This window comes from Idiotropiscis lumnitzeri, chromosome 15, assembly GCF_059441095.1.
Source record: "Idiotropiscis lumnitzeri isolate Australia: NSW breed Sydney's pygmy pipehorse chromosome 15, RoL_Ilum_1.0, whole genome shotgun sequence".
Taxonomy (NCBI): Eukaryota; Metazoa; Chordata; class Actinopteri; order Syngnathiformes; family Syngnathidae; genus Idiotropiscis; species Idiotropiscis lumnitzeri.
The window spans coordinates 16309314-16334449 of record NC_142405.1 but is presented as its reverse complement, the minus strand read 5'-3'; the positions used below and the strand labels follow the sequence as shown (position 1 = coordinate 16334449).

The 25136-nt window shown below is 43.2% G+C and overlaps 1 protein-coding gene across 6 annotated transcripts in view; it reads right to left on the bottom strand.

The window, feature by feature from the left end:
* The window catches only part of carm1 (coactivator-associated arginine methyltransferase 1), a 182646-nt gene that overhangs the window by 2876 nt on the left and 154634 nt on the right, over positions 1 to 25136 (bottom strand). For 3 of the 6 annotated variants that reach the window (XM_088317740.1, XM_088317742.1, XM_088317743.1), the window contains one exon: positions 16117 to 16194. The exons of the other annotated variants lie outside the window; for them this stretch is intronic. In XM_088317740.1, the coding sequence (XP_088173866.1) occupies positions 16117 to 16194 (78 nt within the window). Of the gene's footprint in view, positions 1 to 16116; positions 16195 to 25136 lie in introns of those variants that run through there. 6 annotated transcript variants of the gene reach the window in all.

The window sequence follows — 25136 nt, the reverse complement described above, 5'->3', positions numbered from 1 at the left end:
TCTTACTGGCTTCTGTAAAATATGTAATTTAATTATTTCAACGAAGAAATAAAATCGTTAACCGGGGTAGATTTCAATCTTTTGGTCCGGCCCTCCACAATATTTCCTGCTTCTTATTTGGTCCCTGGGGAAAAATAATTGCCCACCCCTGTCCTAGATGCTATTGCAATGTTTACCAGTCATCATTTATGAGCAAAGTCTGAATTCATGTCGTCACATTTGTAGCGAAGGTTTTCTTAATTTTAAAGTTTGAATTTCTCCTCATTAGCGTCTGATGAATGAAGCGACATTTTCCTGACATTTTGTTCGCAAACAGCAAGTACTTACTTTGTTTACGCGAATGGTGGGAACTTCCACATTGAACAAAACACCGTGACACTGCACTTCTATATCATCCATCCACCCATTCTCTGTACCGCTTCTCCTCACAAGGGTCGTGGGGCTGCTGGAGCCTATCCCAGCTATCTATGTGGGCAGGAGGAGGGGTACACCCTGAACCGGATGCCAGCCAATTGCAGGCCACACAGACAGACAACCATCCTCGCTCAGACTCATACCTAGGGGCAATTCAGAGTGTCCAATCAACCTGCCATGCATGTTTTTGAAATATGGGAGGAAACCGGAGTACTCTGAGGCACGGGGAGAAGATGCAAACTCCACACAGGAAGGCCGGAGCTGGAATCTATCCCACGACCACTACACTGTGAGGCCATCGTGCTAACCAGTCGGCCACCGTGCCACACTTCCATGTCATTTAAAGTTGAATTGAATATTCCACCATTTTATATCATGTTTTACGAATCCCAAATATTATCCATGCAATATTTCCAAGTTTTATTTTTGAATCACTTTTGAAGAACCTGGAAATTGCATTTTCTAATTCCATAACTGTGAGGACTTATGACCTTACTTTCATAAGGTTCCCCTCATAATAAATCCAGTACCAAATGTGTGCCCAGACCTTTAACTCATATTGTACATGTATCAAACATCCAGAGAATATTCCCAATGTTATCTCACAGCTTTATTATGGATTATATAATTGCTTTCTTCAAAATTCGACACACAACACCAGAAAGACAATGTTGCGGAGATTTGTGCATATTTATATATATAAAAAAATGAAATCAAATATACAGTGGTATCTTGAGATATGAAGTTGAAATTGTTTTGTGACAACGCTCAGAACTGAAAACACTCGCATGTCTAATCAACTTTCCCCATTGGAATGAATGGAAATAAATGGATCTGTTCCTGCACAAGCGAACCATTTAAAGATTTGAAAACAAATAAGAGAATCTTAAAAAGAACTCTAAAATGTACAGGGACCCAGTGAAGTGGCGTCAGAGTACGAGTTATGTGCTTTCTCTTATGAGTACAAGTCAAGAGGCGAGCAGCAACATTTTGGACCAACTACAGACGCTTGATAGATGATTGGCTGACTCCAAAATAAAACTGAATTACAGAATCCAGCCGAGATGTGATGAAGGCATGAATTACTGTTGCAAAGTGCTGTTGAAAAAGGAGATACTCTACCTTGGCCAGCTGCCTAAAATGAAAAAGAAGATTAATTTAACAACTGCACCAATTTGTTGGTCCAATTTAAAATCACTGCCTAGTTTAAGACCCAAATTTGAGTTTGTTGGCTTTTGATAATAGGTCAGGGGGCCCATGTCAGCAGGATGAGAGATACAACACCATAACTCCAGATTTTTTTTCATTGAAATTCAAGAAATTCAGCGCCACTCGGGTCTTAAGTTCCTCCAGAAAAAACTAAAAAGACACGAGAAAGCATCTTTTTTTTTTTGCTCAGTGAGACATAGATCTGACAGTCATCTGCATAGCAGTGGAAAGAAATATGATGTTTCCATAAGATGGAACCCAAAGAGAGCAGATAAAATGAAAACATCAGAGGCCAAAGTATTGAACCCTGTGGAACACCATATGACAATGGAGAAGTGCGGGACTCAGAGCAATCAAGGCAAACACAAAAAGTTCTGTCAGCCTAATAGGATCTAAGCCACTTAAGTGTGCTACCACTATAACGCTGCAGTAAAATCAGAATCAAAATCAGAATATCCTTTATTGTCATTATACTCAGTGTGCAATGAGATTTGAGAGCTCTCCTCCCAGTACAAGTATAGATAATAAAAATAAAATAATAAAAGTGTTGAGTATTGTCCTTAATGACGACATGTGGTAAGCGCTTTGTGACAGCTCCATCTGGTGTGACATACGCTATATAAATAAAATTGTATTGTATTGTATTAATGATCGTGTGAGCTCTAGTGAGGCACCAGGTGGTGTAGATGTTCGACAGGGAGGGAAGAGGGCAGCCAATAATCCTCTGCGCTGTTTTATACAATACAAATGAACACAATTTTATTTATATAGGGCATTTTGTATTGTATTTCACAACAGCCGGAGCTGTAACAAAGCGCTTTCCATATGCTGTCATGAAAATTAGCAGGTAGATAGAACACAAATTAAAACACAAACACATTTACAATAAATACCAGAAGAACAACAGAACAGTGACAGACTCGTGTTGAATCGAAAGCTCAAGAATAAAAATGTGTTTCCAAACGGGTTTTAAAAATGGACAGAGAAGGGGCTTACCTAACATTTAATGGAAGCTCATTCCATAGGGAAGGACCGGCAACAGTAAAGGCACGAGCCCCCCTGAGGCTGCGCTTAGTCCTCGTCACCTCCAGCAGCATTTGGTCCACAGACCTGAGGCAGTGGGAAGGTGCGTAGGGGTAGAGGAGCTCGGAGAGGTACGCTGGGGCGAGGCCATTTAATGCTTTGAAGACGAACAGAAGTATCTTAAAGCAAACTCCAAATTGTACTGGGAGTCATTGAAGAGAGGCCAAGATTGGGGTTATGTGAGCCGTCTTCCGAGCTCCAGTGAAAAGGTGAGCGGCAGCATTTTGTCTGGAGCCTCACTCTGTCTGCCCCAGTACAATTGCTGTACCAGGTGGAGACACAGTAAATCAGCAGGTGCTCGATGGACGAGTGGTAAAAAACCAGCAGCAGCCTGCTGTCCAGGTTTAATTTCCTGACAACCCTAAGGAAGTGTAGCTGCTGATGGACCTTCTTTATCACTGCTGCGGTGTTGTGTGTCAAGGAGAGGTCATTGTCAATCTGTACTGTTTTTCGATGATGTCCGGGATGATTATGTTGAATGCCGAGCTGTAGTCCACAAAGAGCATCCTGGCATAGCTCTGCTGTTGTTCCAGGTGACTCAGCACAACATGCAGAGCGGCGTCGATAGTGTCCACAGTGGATCTGTTAGCCCAAACTGATATGAGTCCAGTGTGGGAGGAAGGCAGTCTCTGATGTGCTGGAGAACAAGTCTCTCAAGCACTTCATGATTACTGGTGTGAGCGCAACAGGACAGTAGTAGTTGAGGTGGGATGTGGGTGACTTTTTGGGGACAGGAATGATGGTGGAAGTTTTCAAGCAGGAGGGGATGACTGCTTGATCCAAGGAGAGGTTGAAGATACTCCAAAAAACATGTGACAGTTGGTGGGCACAGGCTCTGAGGACCTTACCTGGTAGTCCATCGGGGCCAGAGGCTTTCCTGGGGTTTACTGCCAGGAACACACGCCTCACATTGTGCTCCTTTAAAATGAGTGGGAAGGTTTGGGACATGGAGTGCGGGGGTGTGGTCTGACTGGCCGAGGGGGAGAGTGGTATGGCTTTGTACACCATATAAAAAGTGCTTTGTTACAGCTTCAGCTGTTGTGAAATGCACTATGTAAATAAAGCATCCTGGCGCGACGCATTTGCACGATCAGTGGACTTTTTTCACTACGTTGAAGAGATAAATGTAAATAAGCCGCATTCGTGTATGTATTTGTGTACGTGTGCGATTGGGGGTGGCAGAGAGGAGGGACGGGGAAAGAGAGAGAGAGATGTGGAAATAAAAGCAACAGTAAAACTAAATGTGTGGTACTTGTACAAATTTCTATAAATTACTTATTGCAAATTCAGCAGCCAAAGAGCTACTCACATTGTTGGTGCAAGGAAAGGCTAAAATAAAGTATTCATACTGCAGCAATAAAATAGCTCATATTTGCAATTGTTTATATTTCTGTAATTTACAGGACGTGTATCTCGAAGTGATGGGGTTGCCAGCCAAAAGACATCACTTTCACAGCGACCACTGGACGTTGCAGCAAACCGAACTTCCTTCAGCTGTTTATTACCAATGATCTGCTCCAGCACATCACGGATGGCACACAGACCACTTTGAAGACAATTATTATTATTTTGAGGCAAAACCCAGTGGTCTGTACCATTCTGTACACAAAGTAAAATATTTGACACCCCTGGCAAAAAATGCCACGCCACAACAAAAATGCCAGGTCTGCAAGCGCAGCAAAACACAGATGTGGTGTGAGACGTGTAGTGTTCTCTAGCACTTCATGTGGACATACACATGTTGAGCAAATGAATTGCTGCCTTTGCAAGTGCAGTTTTAGTGTATACTACAAGGCACCAAGGAAATAGTTTTAGTCTGTACTACACACCACAAAAAAGTGTAATTTGTATTGGGGGTGGGGGGAGGCGGGGTGTACACACACAAACAAACACACGCACGTACAAATGCACACCCAATCACACGCACTTTTGTACATTTCAGCAGTTCAATAGTTTATGAACAAATAAACTGTTATTTTGTTATCAAAAACACTTTTTGTCATGCTGCATTTACTTTATAGAAGGAAAGCATTATTTAGATGTTTGAGCTGTCACAAAAGAAAACATAGCAATGTAATAGTCAAGGTTGTGCTTGAAATGTTGCTCTGAATGCTCTTTTCCTCAGTTTTTTTGTCAGGATTGGGAATTTTGACCAAATTTAGCTATTTTCTAATGCTGTCAGTGAAAAAAACGATGAAACTGATGAAAGACGATTCTTTTGGTACGTGCCATGTTTTTATAGCATTAGAACAATATTCTGTGGGCCTTGCAAAATCAGTCAAAGTCCAGAAAAACGCTGGGATTTACCTGCTCCACACTTCACTCTCCCACCTGGAGAAGGAGGGGAGCACGGTGAGGATCATGTTCTTTGATTTCTCCAGTGCTTTCAACACCAACCAGCCCGTCTTATTGGGAGACAAGCTCACCTCCACCTCCTCCACCACCTCATCACATGGATCCACGACTACCTCACAAACCGGCCACAGTATGTGAGAACACAGGACTGTGTGTCTGACGTGCTCCTCAGCAGCACGGGAGCGCCGCAGGGAACTGTTCTGGCTCCCTTCCTGTTCACCCTCTACACCTCGGACTACAAATACAATTCCACAACCTGTCACCTGCACAAGTTCTCTGATGACTCTGCGATTGTCGGCCTCGTCACTGACGGTGACGATCGGGAGTACAGAGGGGTTACGCAGGGTTTTGTGGACTGGTGTCAACAGAATCGCCTCCGAATCAACGCTGGGAAATCCAAAGAGCTGGTGGTGGATTTCCGCAAGCGTCGGCACTCTCCACCTGCACCAGTGAATATCCAGGGAACAGACGTTGAGAGGGTCTCAACTTACAAGTACCTGGGTGTTCATCTGAACAATAAACTGGACTGGAGCGACAACACAGACGCTCTCTATAGGAAGGGTCAGAGCAGACTCTTCCTACTCAGGAGGCTGAGGTCTTTTGGCGTTCAGGGAACACTCCTCAGGAACTTCTATGACTCGGTGGTTTCATCAGTCATTTTCTATGGAGTGGTCTCCTGGGCAGAAGGCATCTCGGGCCGGGACAAAAAGAGACTGGACAAACAAGTGAGGAGGGCCAGCTCTGTCCTGGGCTGCTCCCTGGACTCTGTGGACTCAGTGGGGGGCAGGAGGATGACGGCAAAACTGTCATCAATGCTGGACAACCCAGCCCACTCACTCAATGACACTCTTAGAACACTCCACAGCTCCTTCAGTGATAGACTGTTACACCCTCACTGTACCAAAGAGAGATTTCACCGCTCCTTCCTGCCTTTTTAACAAGAACATTGGGTCAGGCCTACAAACGGGAGGGCATTAGTGCAATTGTGCAGTCCTAGGATGCAATACACACTACTACTGTACTTTCAGCCAATGGTGTACTTAAATATTGACCAACAATGTATTTTGTTTACCATTACAGTATTCTTATTACAGTACTTTTATCACTGCAGTATTTCTACCATTGAAGGACGTTCACTATTACAGTACTTTTATCATTGCAGTATTTCCTATCATTGCAGTACTTTTACTATTACAGTACTTTTATCATTGCAATATTTTTCCATCGTTGCAGTACTTTTACTATTACAGTACGTTTATCATTGCAGTATATTTTATCATTGCAGTATATTTTATCATTGCAGTATATTTTATCATTGCAATACTTACCAGTACAGTACTTTTATCATTGCAGTATTTTCTATCATTGCAGTACTTTTATATCATTTCAGTACTCTTACCATTCCAGTACTTTTATCATTGCAATATTTTTATCATAACAGTATTTTCAATCATTCAGTAGTTTTTTCAATTCCAGCGCTTCCCCCTCTGTATAATGGACAGGCATTAGGAGTTTTCCTTAACTTATATACATTTATACTGTGTATATTTGCATGCTTTTTATGAATGTCTGCTGCTAATGTTATACATTAACGGCGACATTACACCGCCGACTCTGTGTGATCTATATCTTTGCTGCTGTAACACCTCAAATTTCCCCATTGTGGGACTAATAAAGGACATCTTTATCTTTTTTTCACACATCAAAATCAGGTGTCATGGGTTGCCCTTTTAAGTGATCAAAAGTAGTAATTGTAAAAAAATATTGACACATGAAAAAGCATGTTTTATGAGTGGTCACAATTGTGATCGGTGGGCAAATATGCTGTAATGTGACTTGAATGTGTTGAATCAATTGAAACATTTTTCAAACACACTATTTCTCTTCCTCACGTTTCTGATTATCTATATTCCTTATCTATTGGTACTTTTAGCTATTTACATCCACTTTTAACTTTTGTTGTTCCACTGACGGTGCTATGTTTTATAACATCCAATGTGAAGAGATGCATTGGACGGCAGGCGTACGTGGTGCGTTTGTCACAAAAACAACATCTCAGAAACTTATTCCCTGTTTATTGGACAGTGAGAGCGTTGGTCATATCTTGCCGGTTCTTGTAACATAGCAAACAGGATAGATCTCGTTCCATGAGACAAAGGCTTTGTACCAAACTCCTGCACCAGAGACTATGACACGATCCTTGTGCAAGTGAGCAGATCAATGGTCCCTTCCCATAACAAATCTCTAAAAGTAATGACTATTTACAAGTGCACGGCTGAGAGACCGAGAAAATATAGGCCACCACCACTTCTGGGATTTGATTGTGGTGCTGTATCTTCAGACCTGTTGGTCAGGAAATTCCACACCTCCCATATGTTCATTATACAGTTTGATGCTTTGTGGTTGATGAACTTTGTCAAAGGCATTTGGCTCTGTTTCACCGCTTGACCACAGTTTCAGTATATTGCACCCTCATGTTTGTTGCTATAGTCACAACCTTTTTGCCTTTCCAGCGGACCAACAGCTTTTCTTTTTCCGTTAAAAATTCTAAGGTTCCTCGAGATAACTTTGTAAATTCACTTTTTGGTTTGAAGGGAACATCAAAGAATTGGTTTTCCCTCATCGTGCCAGAGCTCTGATGTCCCCTCTTTGTCATCTTATCAAGGAGTAAAAGATGAGTAAAGAGGTTGGCATGGTGAGATTTTCAACCTTGAGGGACCTCACCTTGCTCTCTGCAAGACCAAGTACAACGCTTGGCTCTTGGCATAACGTAGTCTTTGGTTGTGAAGGGACCTTCGAGATTCTACAAATGGGCTATTCTGGCAACTGAAGGTCTTTGGAGGTTCTTTAGCTGTGGCTTGCAATCTGCTGGAGGATCTTTGAGGTTATTTTGTCCTGTACCTGTGTTGACTAGAAGACGTTAGAGATTCCTCAAATGAACTCCTCTGGTGGCCATAGTTCTTTGGAGTTCTTGGCCTGGAGTAGGCTAGCGGACCTTTGAGGTTCTTTTGTTTGGACCTTTGCTCTTCAACAGTAGAATGTGTTGGAGGATGGACAATTGGGAGGGTAGGACCATTAGGAGTGATAATGTTCATCTCCCCTTTTTGAATTTTCACCACTTTGTGTGGCTGTTTGGCATAACTTGTAGAGGCCATGCATTCTCCATTTTCATCCATTATCTGTACCTCTTCTCCTCACAAGGGTCACGGGGGGTGCTGGAGCCTATCCCAGCAGTCTTCGGGCAGTAGGCGGGAGACACCCTGAGCTGGTTGCCAGCCAATCGCAGGGCACACATAGACGAACAACCATCCGCGGTCACACTCATACCTAGGGGCAATTTAGCGTGTTCAATCAACCTGCCTGGGAGGAAACCGGAGTACCCAGAGGAAACCGACGCAGGCACGGGGAGAACATGCAAACTCCACACAGAAAGGCCGGAGCCCATGACCGCTGCTGTCTCTCACTGTGAGGGCGTCGTGCTAACCAGTCGGGCCACCGTTCTGCCCCTCCATTTTCAAAAGTTGGTAAAGTAGTGCTTATGGTTTGTGAAACGGGGAGGTTGTAATCAATATTGTCCCTGTCATCATCTGAACCGACAAGTTCAGCATTTGCATTCAACATCCGTGCTGGCAAATGGCCTACCTCCCCCAAATCAGATCCATCACTATTACAATCGCTGAATATTACATCTTTTTCACTTTGAGGGATAACTGCAATGTTGCATGCCTTCTCATACCTTCACCTGCACCCAATATAACAAGTACTTCACTCAAAGTGAATCTACGGGAGATTAAAAAAGATTACTTAGATACATCAAGAAATTTCTATGCATAGACCTACATGTGCACCTAGCTACAGTGCACTATCCTACAGGTCACTATTGTGACCGTGCGTATGTTTGCTCATTTTGCAAACACACCAATCACATTTGAACAATTGCAAATTCATATGTAATTACCAAACCCCCTCAAGATAATGTGTACCGAAAATCACTGTTCTATGAATATTTAAACATACTTTTCTAAACATTTTTTCGGAGGGTTTGAGGCTGCCATCCACTTCTCAAAGGGCAACCAGGAAGTAAACAGCTGTGGTCACGTGACAATTTATTCCAAACATGCACCACTACATGCATATCATCCCAGCACTGTATTCTATCAATATTTACTCAAAATAATCTGAAAGATTACTCAGTAATATATTTACAGCCCTATAAATTCAATTACTCTTGTTGATCACAATTGTAAGCGGCGGGTTGAAATGGGTTAATTGAAAAGGTGTGAATCGCTTGTGGGGTTCAAAAGGAAAAAGAAAATATAGTGTTACTGATGACTCCGGTGACGTCATGACCGAAACAACACGCTAAACGCGATGCGCCCTTCCAAATGTTTCAATTTACCTTGACAACTCGAATGACAGTCGGCACCAATATCGAAATAGGTCACGTAAGATGAGCAACACCGGTAAACAGAGTAAAAGCTGGAGTAGAGGCGAGACTACTCAAGCCAAAATGGAGAAATATTAGATCCGTTAGCCCAGCTTATCAGGGTGAAACCCCCAGTAGCTCCCCGGAGCGTCTGGACCACTCCGACATACTGAGTGATAAAAAAGTAATACGTGAAAAGCAGGATGGACACAGACAAACCAGAACATGTCGAGAAAAACTGGAAATGTCGGTGGATGATTTAAAAGACCAAATCACTAAGCACGAAGGAAGCCTGTGCGAGGCTGAAGAAAGAATCGGAGCGGCGGAGGAAAAGGGGAAAAGACACGAGAAGGCTCTCAGGTACTTGTTGTGCCGTGACTCGTGATGGGTAAATGAAGCTTCAAAAATGCTTCATGAACTATATGTAGTATTTTTGGACTTCAGTAGATGGCACTCTCTGTTCAACATTGGCCTAAAAGCACACAAACTTGCCATTTTTTAAACCCTTTATTTAAACCAACAGTGCCATCTACAGGACTAATACATACAACAAATGGTTCATGAAGCAAATTTGAAGCTTCATTTTCCCATCACTAGCCGTGAGTGGGACCTGACGGCAAACTCAGAAGACCTCCAGAACAGGATCAGACGTATCAATCTGAGGATATATCAAGTGCCGGAGGGCAGGGAAGGCCAAGATATGGCTGTTTTTCTGAAAGAACAAGTAATAATAATAATAATAATAATAATAATATCTAGAGAATGCAATTTCTGGAGAAATTGCATGTGAAGGCTGAGAAGCTAAATAAAAAAAAAAGGATGCGGAGTGGTATTGAATGCAGTGGAATGATTTTGAATCATAGTGAATGAAATTCAATGATATTGAATCACAGTGACAACAGCGGTCGTGGGTTCGATCCCGGCTCCGGCCTTCCTGTGTGGAGTTTGCATGTTCTCCCCGTGCTTGCGTGGCAAAAATGTAACAAGTGGACACCAGAGATATAGTCTCCGTGTTCTTCTGATGGTTGCAAGAAAGACTATTACTGAAAATTGGAAAATAACACTTCCACCAACAAAATCTGAGTGGATGGCAAGACAAAACCATACTACATAATGGAGTGCATGACTGCTAAATTGCTAGGATCAAGATGGCGTAAAGTGCGCTGGTGTTCTCGGCTGTAGTAATAGGTATTTAGGACTACATGTCCCATAATGCTTTGTATTGAAGTGGGGTGTGGAAGGGACTTCCGGGGAATGACTAAACAGTGTGTTAACAAGTACTCGCCGTGTCTCGTGTGATTATTATACACGGTGTCAGAAGTGGCGAACTGCAAGTCTTCACAATTATTGTCGGGTCAGTAAAGTGTAGTTGGCTGCCGGAAGACGTTTTTCGGGCAGTTGCAACGTAAATGACCGGCGTGGAAGACGACGGCAGGTAGCTTCGGCGTTAGCTGCTATTTTTGCCGCGTTGCTAGGATACGGCTCGGCACGGCGCGAAAAGAAAAAGTAAAGAGAGGAACTTCAAGCGGGAGTCCTGAACGTTAAGAAACCAGGGATTCATCAGCCGGGATGGCGACAACAGTGCAGTTATCCCCCCCGGAGCCATTTGACTTTTCCTGTCCGTCAAGTTGGCCAAAGTGGATCAGAAGATTTGAAAGGTTTCGTATTGCAACTGCGTTGGATGGAAAAACTGATGAATATCAAGTAAACTCACTCCTGTATGCGATGGGAGACGCAGCTGATGACTTTTTAGCGGTTTTGCCGTTAAATTCTGAAGATAAGAAGCACTATGAAGCTGTTAAAGCAGCATTTGAAAACCACTACGTGGGAAAACACAACGTAATTTTTGAACGAGCACAATTCAACTCCAGACGTCAACAAGATGGCGAGCAGGCTGAGTCATTTATCACAGCAGTACACAAACTAGCAGAAAATTGTGGATTTGGAGTGCTTAAAGAGGAACTTATACGGGACCGGATTGTAGTTGGAATTAAGGACAAAAGACTGTCAGAACAGCTACAAATGGACTCAGAGTTAACACTGTCCAAAGCTATACAAAAAGTCAGGCAGAGTGAAACTGTGAAGATGCAGCAAACGATTTTACAGAGCAGCTCTGCAGAGGACAATAGACTGAACGTGGACGCTATAAAGATAAACACAAAGAAAGGAAAAATTCAAACTAAGCAAGTTCCAAAGGAGTGCAGCAGGTGTGGTCGCAAGACCAAACACTCTTGGAAAGATTGTCCAGCCCGAGAAGTACAGTGCAGAAAATGTCAGAAAAAAGGACATTTTGCTGTAGTTTGTCGCAGTAGTGAAGCTGTAGGGCTCAGGGAAGTCACAGAAAACCAAGATTATGCAGACAGCGAGGAATGTGTGTTCTTGGGCGAGATTGATGCAGTGAAGTCAAAGCCCTGGGTTGAAAAGGTCAACTTAAATGGGGAAAATATTCAGTTTAAACTTGACACAGGGGCAGATGTTACTACCATGCCAGTGAGACTGTACAAACGTGAGAGGGATGGTAAACTGCTCCCATCTAAAAAGAAACTTCTTGGGCCAGCTCGTTACCCACTTGAAGCGAAGGGCTGCTTTAGGGCACAGTTGGCAGCAAAAGGTCGCTGCACATCTCAAGACGTCTACCTAGTTTCAGGTTTAGTCCAGCCACTGTTAGGTAGACCAGCTTGTGAGGCATTGGGGTTAGTTTACAGAGTGGACACAGTCAAAGACACTGAGATAGATTTTAGGGCAGCATACCCAACAGTGTTTAGGGGTTTGGGCAAGTTAAAGGAGCCTTATCGCATTGAGCTAGAGCAGGGAGCTATACCTGTTGCTCTTTCCGCTCCACGGCGTGTTCCTCTTCCCCTCCGGGATGCAGTCAGGGAAGAAATAATGAGGATGGAAGAAATGGGAGTTATTTCAAAAATAACTGAGCCTACAGAATGGTGTTCTGGCATTGTTGTTGTCCCCAGACCAGGAAACAAGTCACCCAGAATATGCGTGGATCTTACCCCCCTGAATAACTTTGTGAAAAGAGAACGGCATATTCTTCCTGCAGTGGATCAGTCTCTTGCTATGATGAAAGATGCCAAAATGTTTACAAAGTTGGATGCTCGCTCTGGATTTTGGCAAGTCCCGCTCGCTTTGGAGTCACGGCCACTCACAACTTTCATCACGCCGTTTGGGAGGTACCATTTTAACCGCCTTCCTTTTGGCATAGCATCGGCACCAGAGCATTTCCAAAGGAGGATGTCGCAGATGCTGGAAGAGTTGGATGGAGTAATCTGTCATGCTGATGATGTGCTTGTATATGGCAGAGATAGGCAAGAGCATGACCAGAGATTGCATCGTGTGCTCCAAACCTTCCAGAAGGAGGGCCTCACTCTTAATGAGAAGTGTGAGTTCGCTAAAAGCGAGATCTTGTTTGTTGGACACAAGGTTTCACATAAAGGCATCGAGGCTGACCCGCAAAAGGTGAAGGCTATCCAGCAGCTCCCACAGCCAAAATGTGTGGAAGATGTGCGACGTCTCATGGGCATGGCAAACTACCTTGCCAAGTTCATGCCACAGTTGGCTACCACAACTACACCGCTTAAGGAGCTGCAAAAGGGGAGAAATGAATGGGCTTTGGGCTGAGCCACAGGAAACGGCGTTCCAGAAGCTTCAGGAGATTCTAAGCTCTCCTGAGGTGCTCGCTCAGTACTCCAATACAGCAGAAACAAGAGTTGCTGCAGATGCATCACCTTTTGGTATTGGAGCTGTACTCACACAAAAACAGTCAGACGACACATGGCGTCCAGTGACATACATTTCAAGAGGACTAACAGACACTGAGAGGCGCTATGCGCAGATTGAAAAAGAAGCGCTTGCTGTCACGTGGGCGTGTGAAAGACTTTCATCTTATCTTATGGGGCTACAATTCACTCTGGTAACAGACCACAAACCCCTGGTCCCTCTTTTGAGCACAAGAGGATTGGATGACCTTCCACCGCGCATCTTACGATTCAGGCTTAGATTGCTGCGCTTTACTTTCAAGATCATCCATGTTCCGGGAAAAACCCTAGTCACAGCTGACGCGCTGTCACGCGCTCCAGTTGGAGGTCCGCCCTCTGCAGGAGATCTACAGTTGGAAAATGACGTGGAGGTTTTCGTGGACACTCTTGTTAGCTGTCTTCCAGCTACGGACAAAAGGCTGGAAGAGATAAGGTCCGCACAGGAAAAAGATGAGCTGTGCCGGAAAATAAGGGACTATTGCGGTGTCGGTTGGCCAGAGAAATGCAAGCTAGACCCAGAGCTGAAAGTGTACTGGCAACACAGGATGGACTTAAATGTGTGTCGCAGTCTTCTCATGAAAGGAGAAAGACTTTGGATCCCACCACTTTTGAGAGCGGACATTCGTCTGCATGTAGGCCATCAAGGAATTTCCAAATGCAGAGCAAGAGCCAAGGAATCTGTATGGTGGCCCGGCATCTCGGTACAGATAGACAAAGTGGTGGGTGATTGTGATACATGCAGAAAATACAGAATACAGAACCGGGAACCATTGTTAACCACTCCACTTCCCGACCGCCCGTGGCAGAAGGTTGGAATGGATCTGTTCGAATGGTCAAAGAAGCATTATGTTTTGATTGTTGACTTTTTCTCGAGGTACATTGAAGTTGCACAACTCAAACATATGACCGCAGATGTCACTATCAAGGCTGTCAAGGAGGCCTTTGCTCGACACGGAACTCCAGAGACGGTGATATCGGATAACGGACCACAGTTTTCATCTGAGCAGTTTAAACAGTTCGCGAAAGAGTTCCAGTTCACCCATGTCACGAGCAGCCCCCATTACCCCCAGGCCAATGGAGAGGCCGAACGTGCAGTCCGCACAGTCAAGGAGCTGTGGAAAAAAGATATGGATCTTCACAGGGCGCTGCTGGCATACAGGGCCACCCCTCTGGAACACGGGTTCTCGCCTGCTCAGCTGTTAATGGGAAGAAACCTGCGCACGACCTTGCGTCAATTTACTACCAAGCTGGATCCCAAGTGGCCGGACTGGCTGGCTTTTCGGAAGAAGGAGGAAGAGCGGAGGCGTGAGCAGGAAAAACACTACAATCGGAGACACCGGACACGACCACTCTCACAACTAACAACGGGACAGAAAGTTTGGATTACATCGGAAGCATCTTCAGGCGAAGTACTTGGACCTGCCAACACTCCCAGATCCTACATGGTAGAGACTGACAGGGGGATTCTCAGGAGAAACCGAAGTCACCTTCGACCTACAGGGACTATTACGAGGTTCGGTCGTGTCGTGAGGCCTCGTGATAGATTGGATTTGTGAATGATGCTGATTGTTCATTTAAATGGAAAGCAAGTAGTTTAAAATGCTGTTAAGAAGAATAACAAGAAAAAAATAATATGGTGTTTCTGTCAATGTTTAGAACAGAAAGAAAATGTTTACATTACTTTAATGGTTATGCAAATTATGCCCGTTTACTTGTAGGATTACGTTCAACTAAAAGGAGGAGGTGTCGTAATAGGTATTTAGGACTACATGTCCCATAATGCTTTGTATTGAAGTGGGGTGTGGAAGGGACTTCCGGGGAATGACTAAACAGTGTGTTAACAAGTACTCGCCGTGTCTCGTATGATTATTATACATCGGCGACCCTCTTGATCGGATTTTATTTATTTTTCTGGTGATTTGTGATTTGCTCACGGAGTCCGGGCTGGTGTATGATCGCCAGTCTCTGCTGGACTTACGCCGCAAAGTTGGCAATTCACCTGCGTTCGAGCATAGTTGGGCTAAAACGTTGCCCGCTGACATCCCTGCAGAAGTCTTCCGTGGCTACGCGGTCCCATCACGGCGAAAGCGTCACCGTGGCAAACACGGTGGCCGGCTGACGAAGCTAAGAAGGAAGCTAAAACACACTTCATCCCCTGCTCAATACCGAACACGGGGATGTACTCCAAGGTGGCGCGTTCGAGAGCCCTGCTTGCTACTAATCATCGGCTGTCTAGAAGAGGTTCATCTGCGCTGTCATCTGTCCTCCGACGCGGCGTCGATCAACAACTTCTGCGGCAGTTTCCCAGAGCTCGCCAATCGGAGGAGCTATGCACACCTGCAACTCCCTTAAGGATAGCGTTGTTAAATGCCCGGTCGTTGACGAATAAAATGTTTTTCCTGGAGCAGCTATTTCTACAAAATGACTCGTATTTGCTCATGAATTATTAATGAAATATGGAGAGTTCTTCTCATACCAGAATATAGAAGGATTAAATAGATCAGCTTTGCAAGACAGTTTGCCTAACATTCTTTTGACGCTTATTGATTGAAGTTGAACATAACAAACATGATGACGTGTTGAAAATGCTTCTTGTTTTCCCAGACATAGCTGTGCAGATTATTACAGACTGTTCCCATCTGAGATTAGCATTTTATTATTAAGGGCCAATTTTAACCCAGTTAATCTTAAATACAGTAGCTGGTAAACTGTTTGTAGGACAGACCACATTATTTGTCTTTGCGTGGAAGTTGACACATTTGGTGAGGATTTGGTTGATTTGCATTTCGATGGGCGCCTTGTCAAAAAAAGTGACAATGCTGTCTAGCATTGCACAGTGACAAGACTTGGAGAAAGACATACCTAGAGGGATAAGGTTGTTGTGAGAGACTGATGGGCCACTGCCAATGACAGTACTAAGGTCATAAGCTGCAGGCATTCCTGGATAGGACGATAAGAAACACAGCAATCACCAATATTAACAAGGAAAAACATCTATCGCATCAAGGCGGCACCAATAGCATCATAGTTTCAGGTTTGTAGAAGACGAGTGAAAAAGGCTACACATTCATATTGTAAAAATCAAAAATTTCAACTTCTCTTCACATGATATCCTTAAAATCTATTTTTTCACCTAAGATTCATGAGCTCATTCCCTTCCAGAAATGAAAGGATATTTCAGCATATGTATGACAACAGTTGTTCACAGATTGTTTCATTCATTTGTTTTGACCTTTGTCAAAGTTTATCATTTCTTCTGAACTGAGAACATCTATTCAGTCTGACTAAACTTATGTATGTGTTACATTAAACTTCCAAGTCATTCAAAATCATGTTGCAAACTAAATTGCAAGATCCTTAAGAAAATAAAATGACATTTAAATCAGCATATTGATTATATTTTTGAAAGCAAGCCCTGAATTACAAAGCATTAGTTGTGATTCCAAAAGCCAGGCTTGTTTGGTGTCTTGTCCGTAAGCTGAGGCCTGTTCTGCATTGTACAATAAAGACTGCTACTTGCAACAAGACAAAAATAGAGATTGTGTGTGCGTTTTGGATACTATAAATGTTTGTATGTTTAAGTGTACTTATATTGAGGTCCATAATTTAACTTTAAAGACCAAGTGTGAAGTCAACTTGACCCCCGGGTTGTTGAGTAATAAATCTATTTTAAGAATACTCATGTTAGTTTTTTTTTGTTTTTTTTTTTAACGCAAAGCTCCTTCATTCACAGTTAGACCCATAGCAACGCCCTAACAACGAAAATTCTTTTCTTCGGCAATCCCAGGTATTCTTCGGTAATGACGTCATACGCAGAACAACACGCTTCCAGTCACCATAGAAATATGTTGCTCATTGTCTGGTGAGCTGCTAAATTCACATTGTTGTTGCGTTTTTTTGGCGAAATGCCTCGGCGCTGTGTGGTGATATATTGCTCATATTCTGGCAAGCATCTTCTTAAGTGGCCGCATCAAAAAATAGGGCACGAAAATGGAGTAATTTTGTTCTGGCCAAGAGGGTCAATTTCAAGCCAGTGTCGACAAGTGTTCTTTGCCACAAACACTTTGAAGAGCACTGCTTTCTCAACCGTTTAGCTTATGATAAAGGGTTCGCAAAAAGGTAGGTGTGATTACAATCCATTTTGAAAAATGTGCAGTGTGACAGCTTGTGTGTGACTGACAGCTGTGATCACTGAATGAGGACTGGGTGTGTGCGCGTGTTGTGTGAGGAAAAGGAGAGGACAGCGGGCGGGTGTTTAGTAGAGTTAAACAGCAAGTGTACATATATTTATTAGGGGTGTAACAATACACCAAAATCTACGATTTGGTTCGGTTCGCTACATGGGTGATAAAGTTTTTCAATACAATTATTTTTATAGTTTAATGAAGTTACTAACATTAATTTCAAATCAAAAGTACACATTTTACATTTAATTAAATCTATCTTAGCAATACCTGACTGATTTTCTGCTGTGCATACTTAGGAAGATAATAAACAAAAACAGCACCATGAAAAAAATAAGATTATTGTACTAGGACAAAATAAATTATCTGACGGAGAAATTACCCTGAGGTGCAACAGATTACAGTATATTTTAAAAATAAACAGCACCTTAGAAAATAAAATACAGTACAATGCAATTTTATTTAGTTAGACGGAACTTATCTTGTGAAGTATATTTTCGGCAACAGGAACCTATTAAACACAAACAGGGCCTTAAACAAACTTTGTGGGTTAAAGTTAAGTTGGAAAGATTTAGGCTTTATACAGTTAAAAAAAAAAAAGTAAACTATTTTTCCGTAGTGCATCTTTATCAGTTGGGTATACATTACATTTTCCTTAATACTGTATAAGTTTAAACAATTGTTTTTACAATTTAAAACATTGTAACACAAACTCATCCAAATAAAGTATTGTATCATCTTGGGTCCCTGACTCTATTTTCAGTATAGGCAGAAAATAAACATTTTATCCCTTAAATTATTTTTAAACCGCCGTCTTTTGTATACAAATAAAGATGTATTAGAGTGCATTGTACAACAAAAAAAATATTGAAAAACAAATAAATAAAATAAAAAATACAAATAAAAAGACAATCTAACCCTTTGCACTGCCAATCCTTTCCGAGCAGCTGGATTAATTGTATGCGTAAAGCATCCGATTTGTGGCCTTAGTGCAGCAGTTGTGACAGCATTAACCATATTCCTGGCCGTGTCAGTAGTTGCGTTTGGGTGCACTAATTTCCAGTTGTCCGGTACTTCTTTCAGACTTCTGTTTAAATCATCGGTCGTGTGACTTTAGAGCAGCCGTGTCTGAATAACATATTTCATATCCCCGCCTGCAGTAACGTAATGTGCCGTAATGGTCAGGTAGCTCAGCGGTGGCTGCTGACAAAGCCGTTGCTAAATGGACTCTCACCTGGTTGTACAAAGTATGAATTGCGGTATTGGTGAAATAGGTCAGCAAAGGAACCTTATAACGTTCGACTTATTTTCACATCATGAGGTCGGCGTAAATGTGTGACCATGTTCGCTGTACTTTCATCGACCTCATTTAACATTGTGTGCGTGCGACATACTGTTGAAGTTGTAGTCCACGACAAGCTTTCCATTAGGTGCATACTTGAAAACCATATTACTTCCAAATGCTAGGTGTGAAGTTTGGTTGAGCTACATCCACTTCAGGTATGCTTGTAGTAGTGTTGCAACTGGTAGCGATCTTCCCATGCAGCTTGGGCCAAAACTAATGTGCAGTAACGTACAGCAAATGGGTTTGCGCTCACCAATCCAGCATGAAAAAGCTGCTCCTCGTCATAAAATTCTGTGTATTGTTTGATTCAGTGCGCACCGGACTGTGACCACTGTATCGAACGATTCAATACAGATACACGTATTGTTGAACCCCGAATATTGTATAAACCTTACCGTGATGGAGGGGTTTGTGTGTCCCAATGATCCCAGGAGCTAAGTTGTCTGGGGCTTTATGCCCCTGGTAGGGTCACCCATGGCAAACCCGTCCCAGGTGAGGGTCTAGACAAAGCACAGCTCACCAGACCCCTTATTAAGCACAAAACTATTAGACCTCGTTTTCCCTTGCCTGGACCCGGGTCACCGGGGCCGCCCTCTGGAGCCAGGCCTGCAGGTGGGGCTCGTTGGCGAGCGCCTGATAGCCGGGCTAGCACCTATGAGGCTGTGGGCATACTTACTGCACCCCGGCTTGGCTTGGCGCCTGCACATTGGGGTTCACCTCGGTTAGCGAGTGGGTACTCTCCCTCCACCTTAAGGTGGGGGACAGGTCCCGACTGGTTGTTTGTGCTTATGCACCAAACAGCAGCTCAGAGTACCCACCCATTTTGGAGTCTTAGGAGGGTGTGCTAGAGAGCGCTCTCCCTGGAGACTCCCTCGTTCCGCTGGGGAACTTCAAGGCCCACGTGTGTAATGACAGTGAGACCTGGAAGGGCGTGATTGGGAGGAAGCCCCCGGTGATGTTCTGTTACTGGATTTCTGGGCTCGTAATGGTTTGTCCATAACGAACACCATGTTCAAACGCAAGGGTGTCCATATGTGCACTTGGCACCAGGACACCCAAGGCCGCAGTTAGATGATAGACTTTGTAGTCGTGTCATCGCTCGGGCGAAGAGAGGGGCGGAGTTGTCAACTGATGGTGGTGAAGATGCCGGTCCGACATGGCAGACCCAAAAGTTTTGTGAGGGTCTGCTGGGACCGCTTGGCAGAATCCCCTGTCAGAAAGACTTTCAACTATCACCTCCGGCAGAACTTTCCCCACGTACCAAGGGTGGCGGTGGACATTGAGTCTGAGTGGACCATGTTTGTGCCTCCATTGTTGAGGCAGCCAATCGAAGCTGTGGTGGACACCGGCGGTAAGGGATGCTGTCAGGCTGAAGAAGGAGTCCGGAGGCAGCTGTCAGGTATTGACTGGCCAAGCGGAGTACAGCTTCGGTGGTTGCTGATGCAAAAACTCGGGCTTTGGAGGAGTTCAGTGAGGCCATGGAAAACGACTTCCAGACAGCTCCAAGGAAATTCTGGTCCACCGTCCGGCGTCTCAGGAGAGGGAATAAATGCACCATTCACACTGTTTATAGCGGAGATGGGGTGCTGCTGACCTCGACTCGCGATGTTGTGAATCGGTGGGGCGAATACTTGAGACCTTCCCAATTCTAAAATTTTCGACTTTATAAACACAACAAGCGGTGCGTGGTCGCAATTTAGCACTTGTGCTCTAGCTGTTTCGATGTCAATCACGCATATATAAAAATTATGTTTTGGTTTTTAATACACGCAATTTCGCTTACCTGACTAACACCGCCACAATCCACAGTAGACGCTACATTATGTTAGCTTACCACATCAGGACAATGCGTGCGACGCTCCATCAGACGCACATGGCAGCATGTGCGTTGTAACAACAGCAGGCTATGTCAGAAATTATGTTATTGTAAATTAAATCGGGCGTCAGCTGCAACGGTTTTCCTTTATAAATGCTCGTTTATCACTGCTGTGTTGCTTCATATTTACCTGAAATGCAGCCCCATATGATCAGTAACTGTGTAAATTTGGATGTTTTCTCGAGTCAGTCACGTTCTTAAATCTCAACGTAACGGCACCAAGCAATAGTTATAGCACCTTGTCCAATGATTACGGGATATCACTTTCATCCAATCACCCAAAGAGGCCGTAATTGTTTTTTTTTTTGTGGTGCATTTTCTAATTTCAAGACACATTGCTTTAAGTTTTGTATCAAGGCGATTTGCGGTCTTCCTTGGTCGACCAGGACGCTTCCCTTATACAACTTTTTGTTTGTACTTGGTTCAAATTTTAGACATTGCTGACTAGACAACCAAAACCTTTAGCAAAATTCCATGATGTTTTACCTTCTCTAAAAGATTTTATAATTCTATCCTTTGTTTCAACTGACATATCTTGTGTTGGAGCCATAATTCACAAGATAATTTATTTTAAAAAAAAAAGGTGTTTGCTCTAATGTTTTTGTTTGGTGTTTTTGTAAACCAAAAGAAACAATCAAATTCCTGATAAAGCTTTGGATCAATAAGCAGTATCATTAAGAATAATAGCGCTGTTAAATCTTCACGATAGTCATCGCTACATTAGTCATGTTAGTATATTATGAATTAATAAAAACAAATTGATAGTTGTTTAGTTGTCAGCTATTATTTCACAAATTGTTACTTATGTTTTAAGTTTTGGCCGTGATATCTTTTCAGAACTGGTATTTATAGGAGGTATTTTAGCTACGCCGCTGATGGTGTAGTGGTACATCTATCTACCTGACTTGTGTGCGGGTAGCATGGGATCGGTTCCCACTCGGTGTCGGTGTCTATGTCTGCCCTGTGACTGGCTGGCGACCTGTTAAGGGTGTGGTGCGCCTTTCGCCTGTGGTCAGCTGGAATAGGGTCCAGCACCAACCCCCCTGCGCAAACACCAAACTTGGCATAATTACCTTGCCTACCAGAGCATCTGCAAATGTAATTAAAATAAGTAGACTAGATTTTAGACTAACAAAAAGCAGGTATAACTCAAACCACAGATGATCTAATTTGATTTTGGTGTATTTATCGAGACGCGGGCAGACATATTTGGCACGCCGCGAACATGAGCGGTGAAGTCATCTGATTTCATTCAGAAATATGACACGAGCATGGGACAAACCCTCTGAATCATTGTAGAAATCAATTCAGTGAACGCATTATACACTGTGTTCCAAATTATTATGCAAATTGGATTTAAGAGTCTAAACTTTTTTTTCCCCATTAAACACATGGGTGGCATTGTGGCTCAAGGCTCTATAGATCATTGACATAAATCTCAGACACCTACGATAATCTCTCAGGAGAGCCCAATTAAAGGAAAATTGCTTAAAAGTGATGTTTCACATTATTAAGCAGGCCATAGGTTTCAAGGGAGAAGAAATATGTTCTCTCTGCTGCTGAAAAGTGCAAGATAATACACTATCTGGCTTAGGGAATGAAAACATTGCATATTTCCAAAAAATGTATGCATGCTCATTGAACTGTAAAGAAGTCTGATGCTAATTCAGAGCACAGGCAAGTTTGTGCCGATGAAGGGAAAACAAGAAAGATTTCTGCCATACAACATCAGAACAAGAGAGAAGCTGTACTGAACAACATCAAAGCAGTAAAGAGGTATTTGAAGTTGCTGTGGCAAATGTGTCATGTTGTACTTTGGATCGTGAAAGTTGCTGGCGCCTGCCGAGACCCACGAACCTCAAGGTGTATGATTGTGAATAAGTTTGGAAGTGTGCTTGAACCTAATATTCAGCCACCCCAAAAGCAGAAACGGTTGCAGGGGGCACAGAAATACATGAAGACTAATTTTCAAACAGATTTGTTTACCGATGAGTGCCATGCTAACCTTGATGTCCCAGATGGCTGGAGCAGTGGATGGTTGGTGAATGGCCACAACATCCCATGAAGGATGAAAAGGCAGGGTGGAGGTGTATGTTTTGGGTTGGAATGATGCAGAGAGAGCTGGTAGGACCCTTTAGAGTCCCTGAGAGTGTGAAATCACTGCAAAGTATGTAGAGTTTCTGACTGTCCACTTTCTTGCATGGTACAAAAAGAACCATACATTTAAAAAAAAAAAATCATCTTTATGCTTGACAATGCCCAAGCTCATGTTGCAAAGAACACCAGCGAGTCACTGTCTGTTATTGGCATAAGAGAAGATAAACTGATGGTGTGGCCACCATCTTCTCCTGACCTCAACCCTGATTGAGAACCTCTGGAGCATAATCAAGCAAAAGATCTATGAGGGTGGAAGACAGTTCATATCCAAGCAAGAGCACTGGGACGCTATTCTAACATCCAACAAAGCAATTAAACCCGAAACTGTCCAAGAGCTTACAAGGTCTTAAAATGGTACAAACTGAACATTTGACCATTTTGGGTTCATTGCAGCCGATAAAATATCTTGAAATGCTGCCAGGATGGCCGAGTGGTCTAAGGCGCCGCGTTCAGGACCCAGTCTCCCCAGGAGGCCTCGGTTCGAATCTCGAATTTCCCCATTGTGGGACTAATAAAGGGAATTATTATTATTATTAATAATAGACAGTTATTTATTGTATTTATTTACTGTAAAAATACTTATCATTTTGAGATTTGTTCAATGAAATTTGAAATAATCTAACATCTGATGATCTTGAAAATTATAGCGACTGACATTTGCATAAATTATTGGTCCGGGTGTACAAAGGCCAAAAGGAAACCTCCCGGTGCTTTCCTATTGGGTGAGATGGGTTCTGCCAAGTTGCATGGTTTTCGTCCACCAGAACCAGTGGTGTCTGGGGTGCTAACACAATTTGGGGGACGGGCAGTCGGGTCTTGGCATTAAGGGGGAACGAAGGGAGAGCACGCCTGGATACTCTTTGCTTTTCTCTTAGGCAGTTGTCTGTCCTAATGACTGGAGAATTCAGATCCTCTCGAGTGGACAGCTAATCTTTGATAGCCCAGCAACAAAAACAGACTTTAGACTCGCCTCATTCCAGTCACTTTCTGAAGCTATAATTCTTAACTCTATGGAATACAGTAATCCCTCGCTATATTGCGCTTCACCTATCGCGGCTTCGCCGATTTTTTTTTTTACAGTGGGATTGTGCTCTGTATTGCGGCCCCTTGAATTTCGAATAAGGATGCAGACGGGTGTCGATAATATTTTCTCTCTGAACAAGCATGTTCAGAATTCTTCACCGTGAAAACTACAGATTAACAGAAAAACACAAATTGTAATAGTAGTTTCACAAATAATTCACATATCAATCATGTATACACAACGCTCCTGTAACGGCAGGAATTCACCTTTCTCACAAGGTTCGTTAATCAGTGCAGGCAGTCGGAGGTAGTTCTGACTTGTTCGTAGTGGCACATCATTTTATCCACAGCTTCACTTTCATTCAAGTACTCACATGGACCCAAAGGAACTCTTTCGTCTTCTTGCATTAAAAGTTTCACAATCCAGTGCAGTGAGCAATGTAGTTCAATACAACAAATGGGTAATATCTACTTCAACTATGAGAACGCTACGGGAACGGTCAAAAGCTGTTTAGCTTCCACGATTACCAGCACATTGTCTACTCTTCCTACATATATATGAATACATGCTCGCACGGACGCACGCACACATATACATATATATGTATATTAGGGCTGGGCGATAAACCAAAAATGTACCGTTACTGAAATGTATTACAATGACCGACATCATTTTGCCCATGTCAGTAAATTCGGTGTCTAAAAAAAAAAAAAGAAGTCTTTTCTGTCTGCGGGGATGTTCATGCCCCTTTAAGACGGCTACAGCGCGTGTCGTCACGTGACTCCACCCTTCTGAACAAGAATATAAAGAAGACGCGTTCGTAGCTGGCGATTCAAATTCAGAAGCGGCTGACACGGCTGAAGACAAAGTAACGTTAGTTGACATTGTCCCGAAAAGAAATTCGACATCTGTCGTTTGGAAATGTTTTGGGTTCCATAAAGACGATGTTTAAGCAAAAGAACATGAACTACAAAGTGCATCGTAAGCACCAAAACAGCGCGTCCAACCTTTTCTTTTTCACCACCCACAACACAACCATGCTGTTGACTTGGAGCTTGTGCTAAAAGTTCAAAGTGAGGAGCAAGTTTGGACAAGTGACAACAGCCCATAACGGAGGCGACACCATACGAGAGAACGTCTCAGAGGTGGACGCGATAGCCGAGCACATAGCTCTAAAGATATAGCTCCTCTAGTTACAGTGGAGCGTACAGGATTGAAACGCCTCATGAAAGTAGCCGACAAGAGGTACGAAAATATTTGTTGCAAACCGTACTTCCCGATATGGACAACATTGGA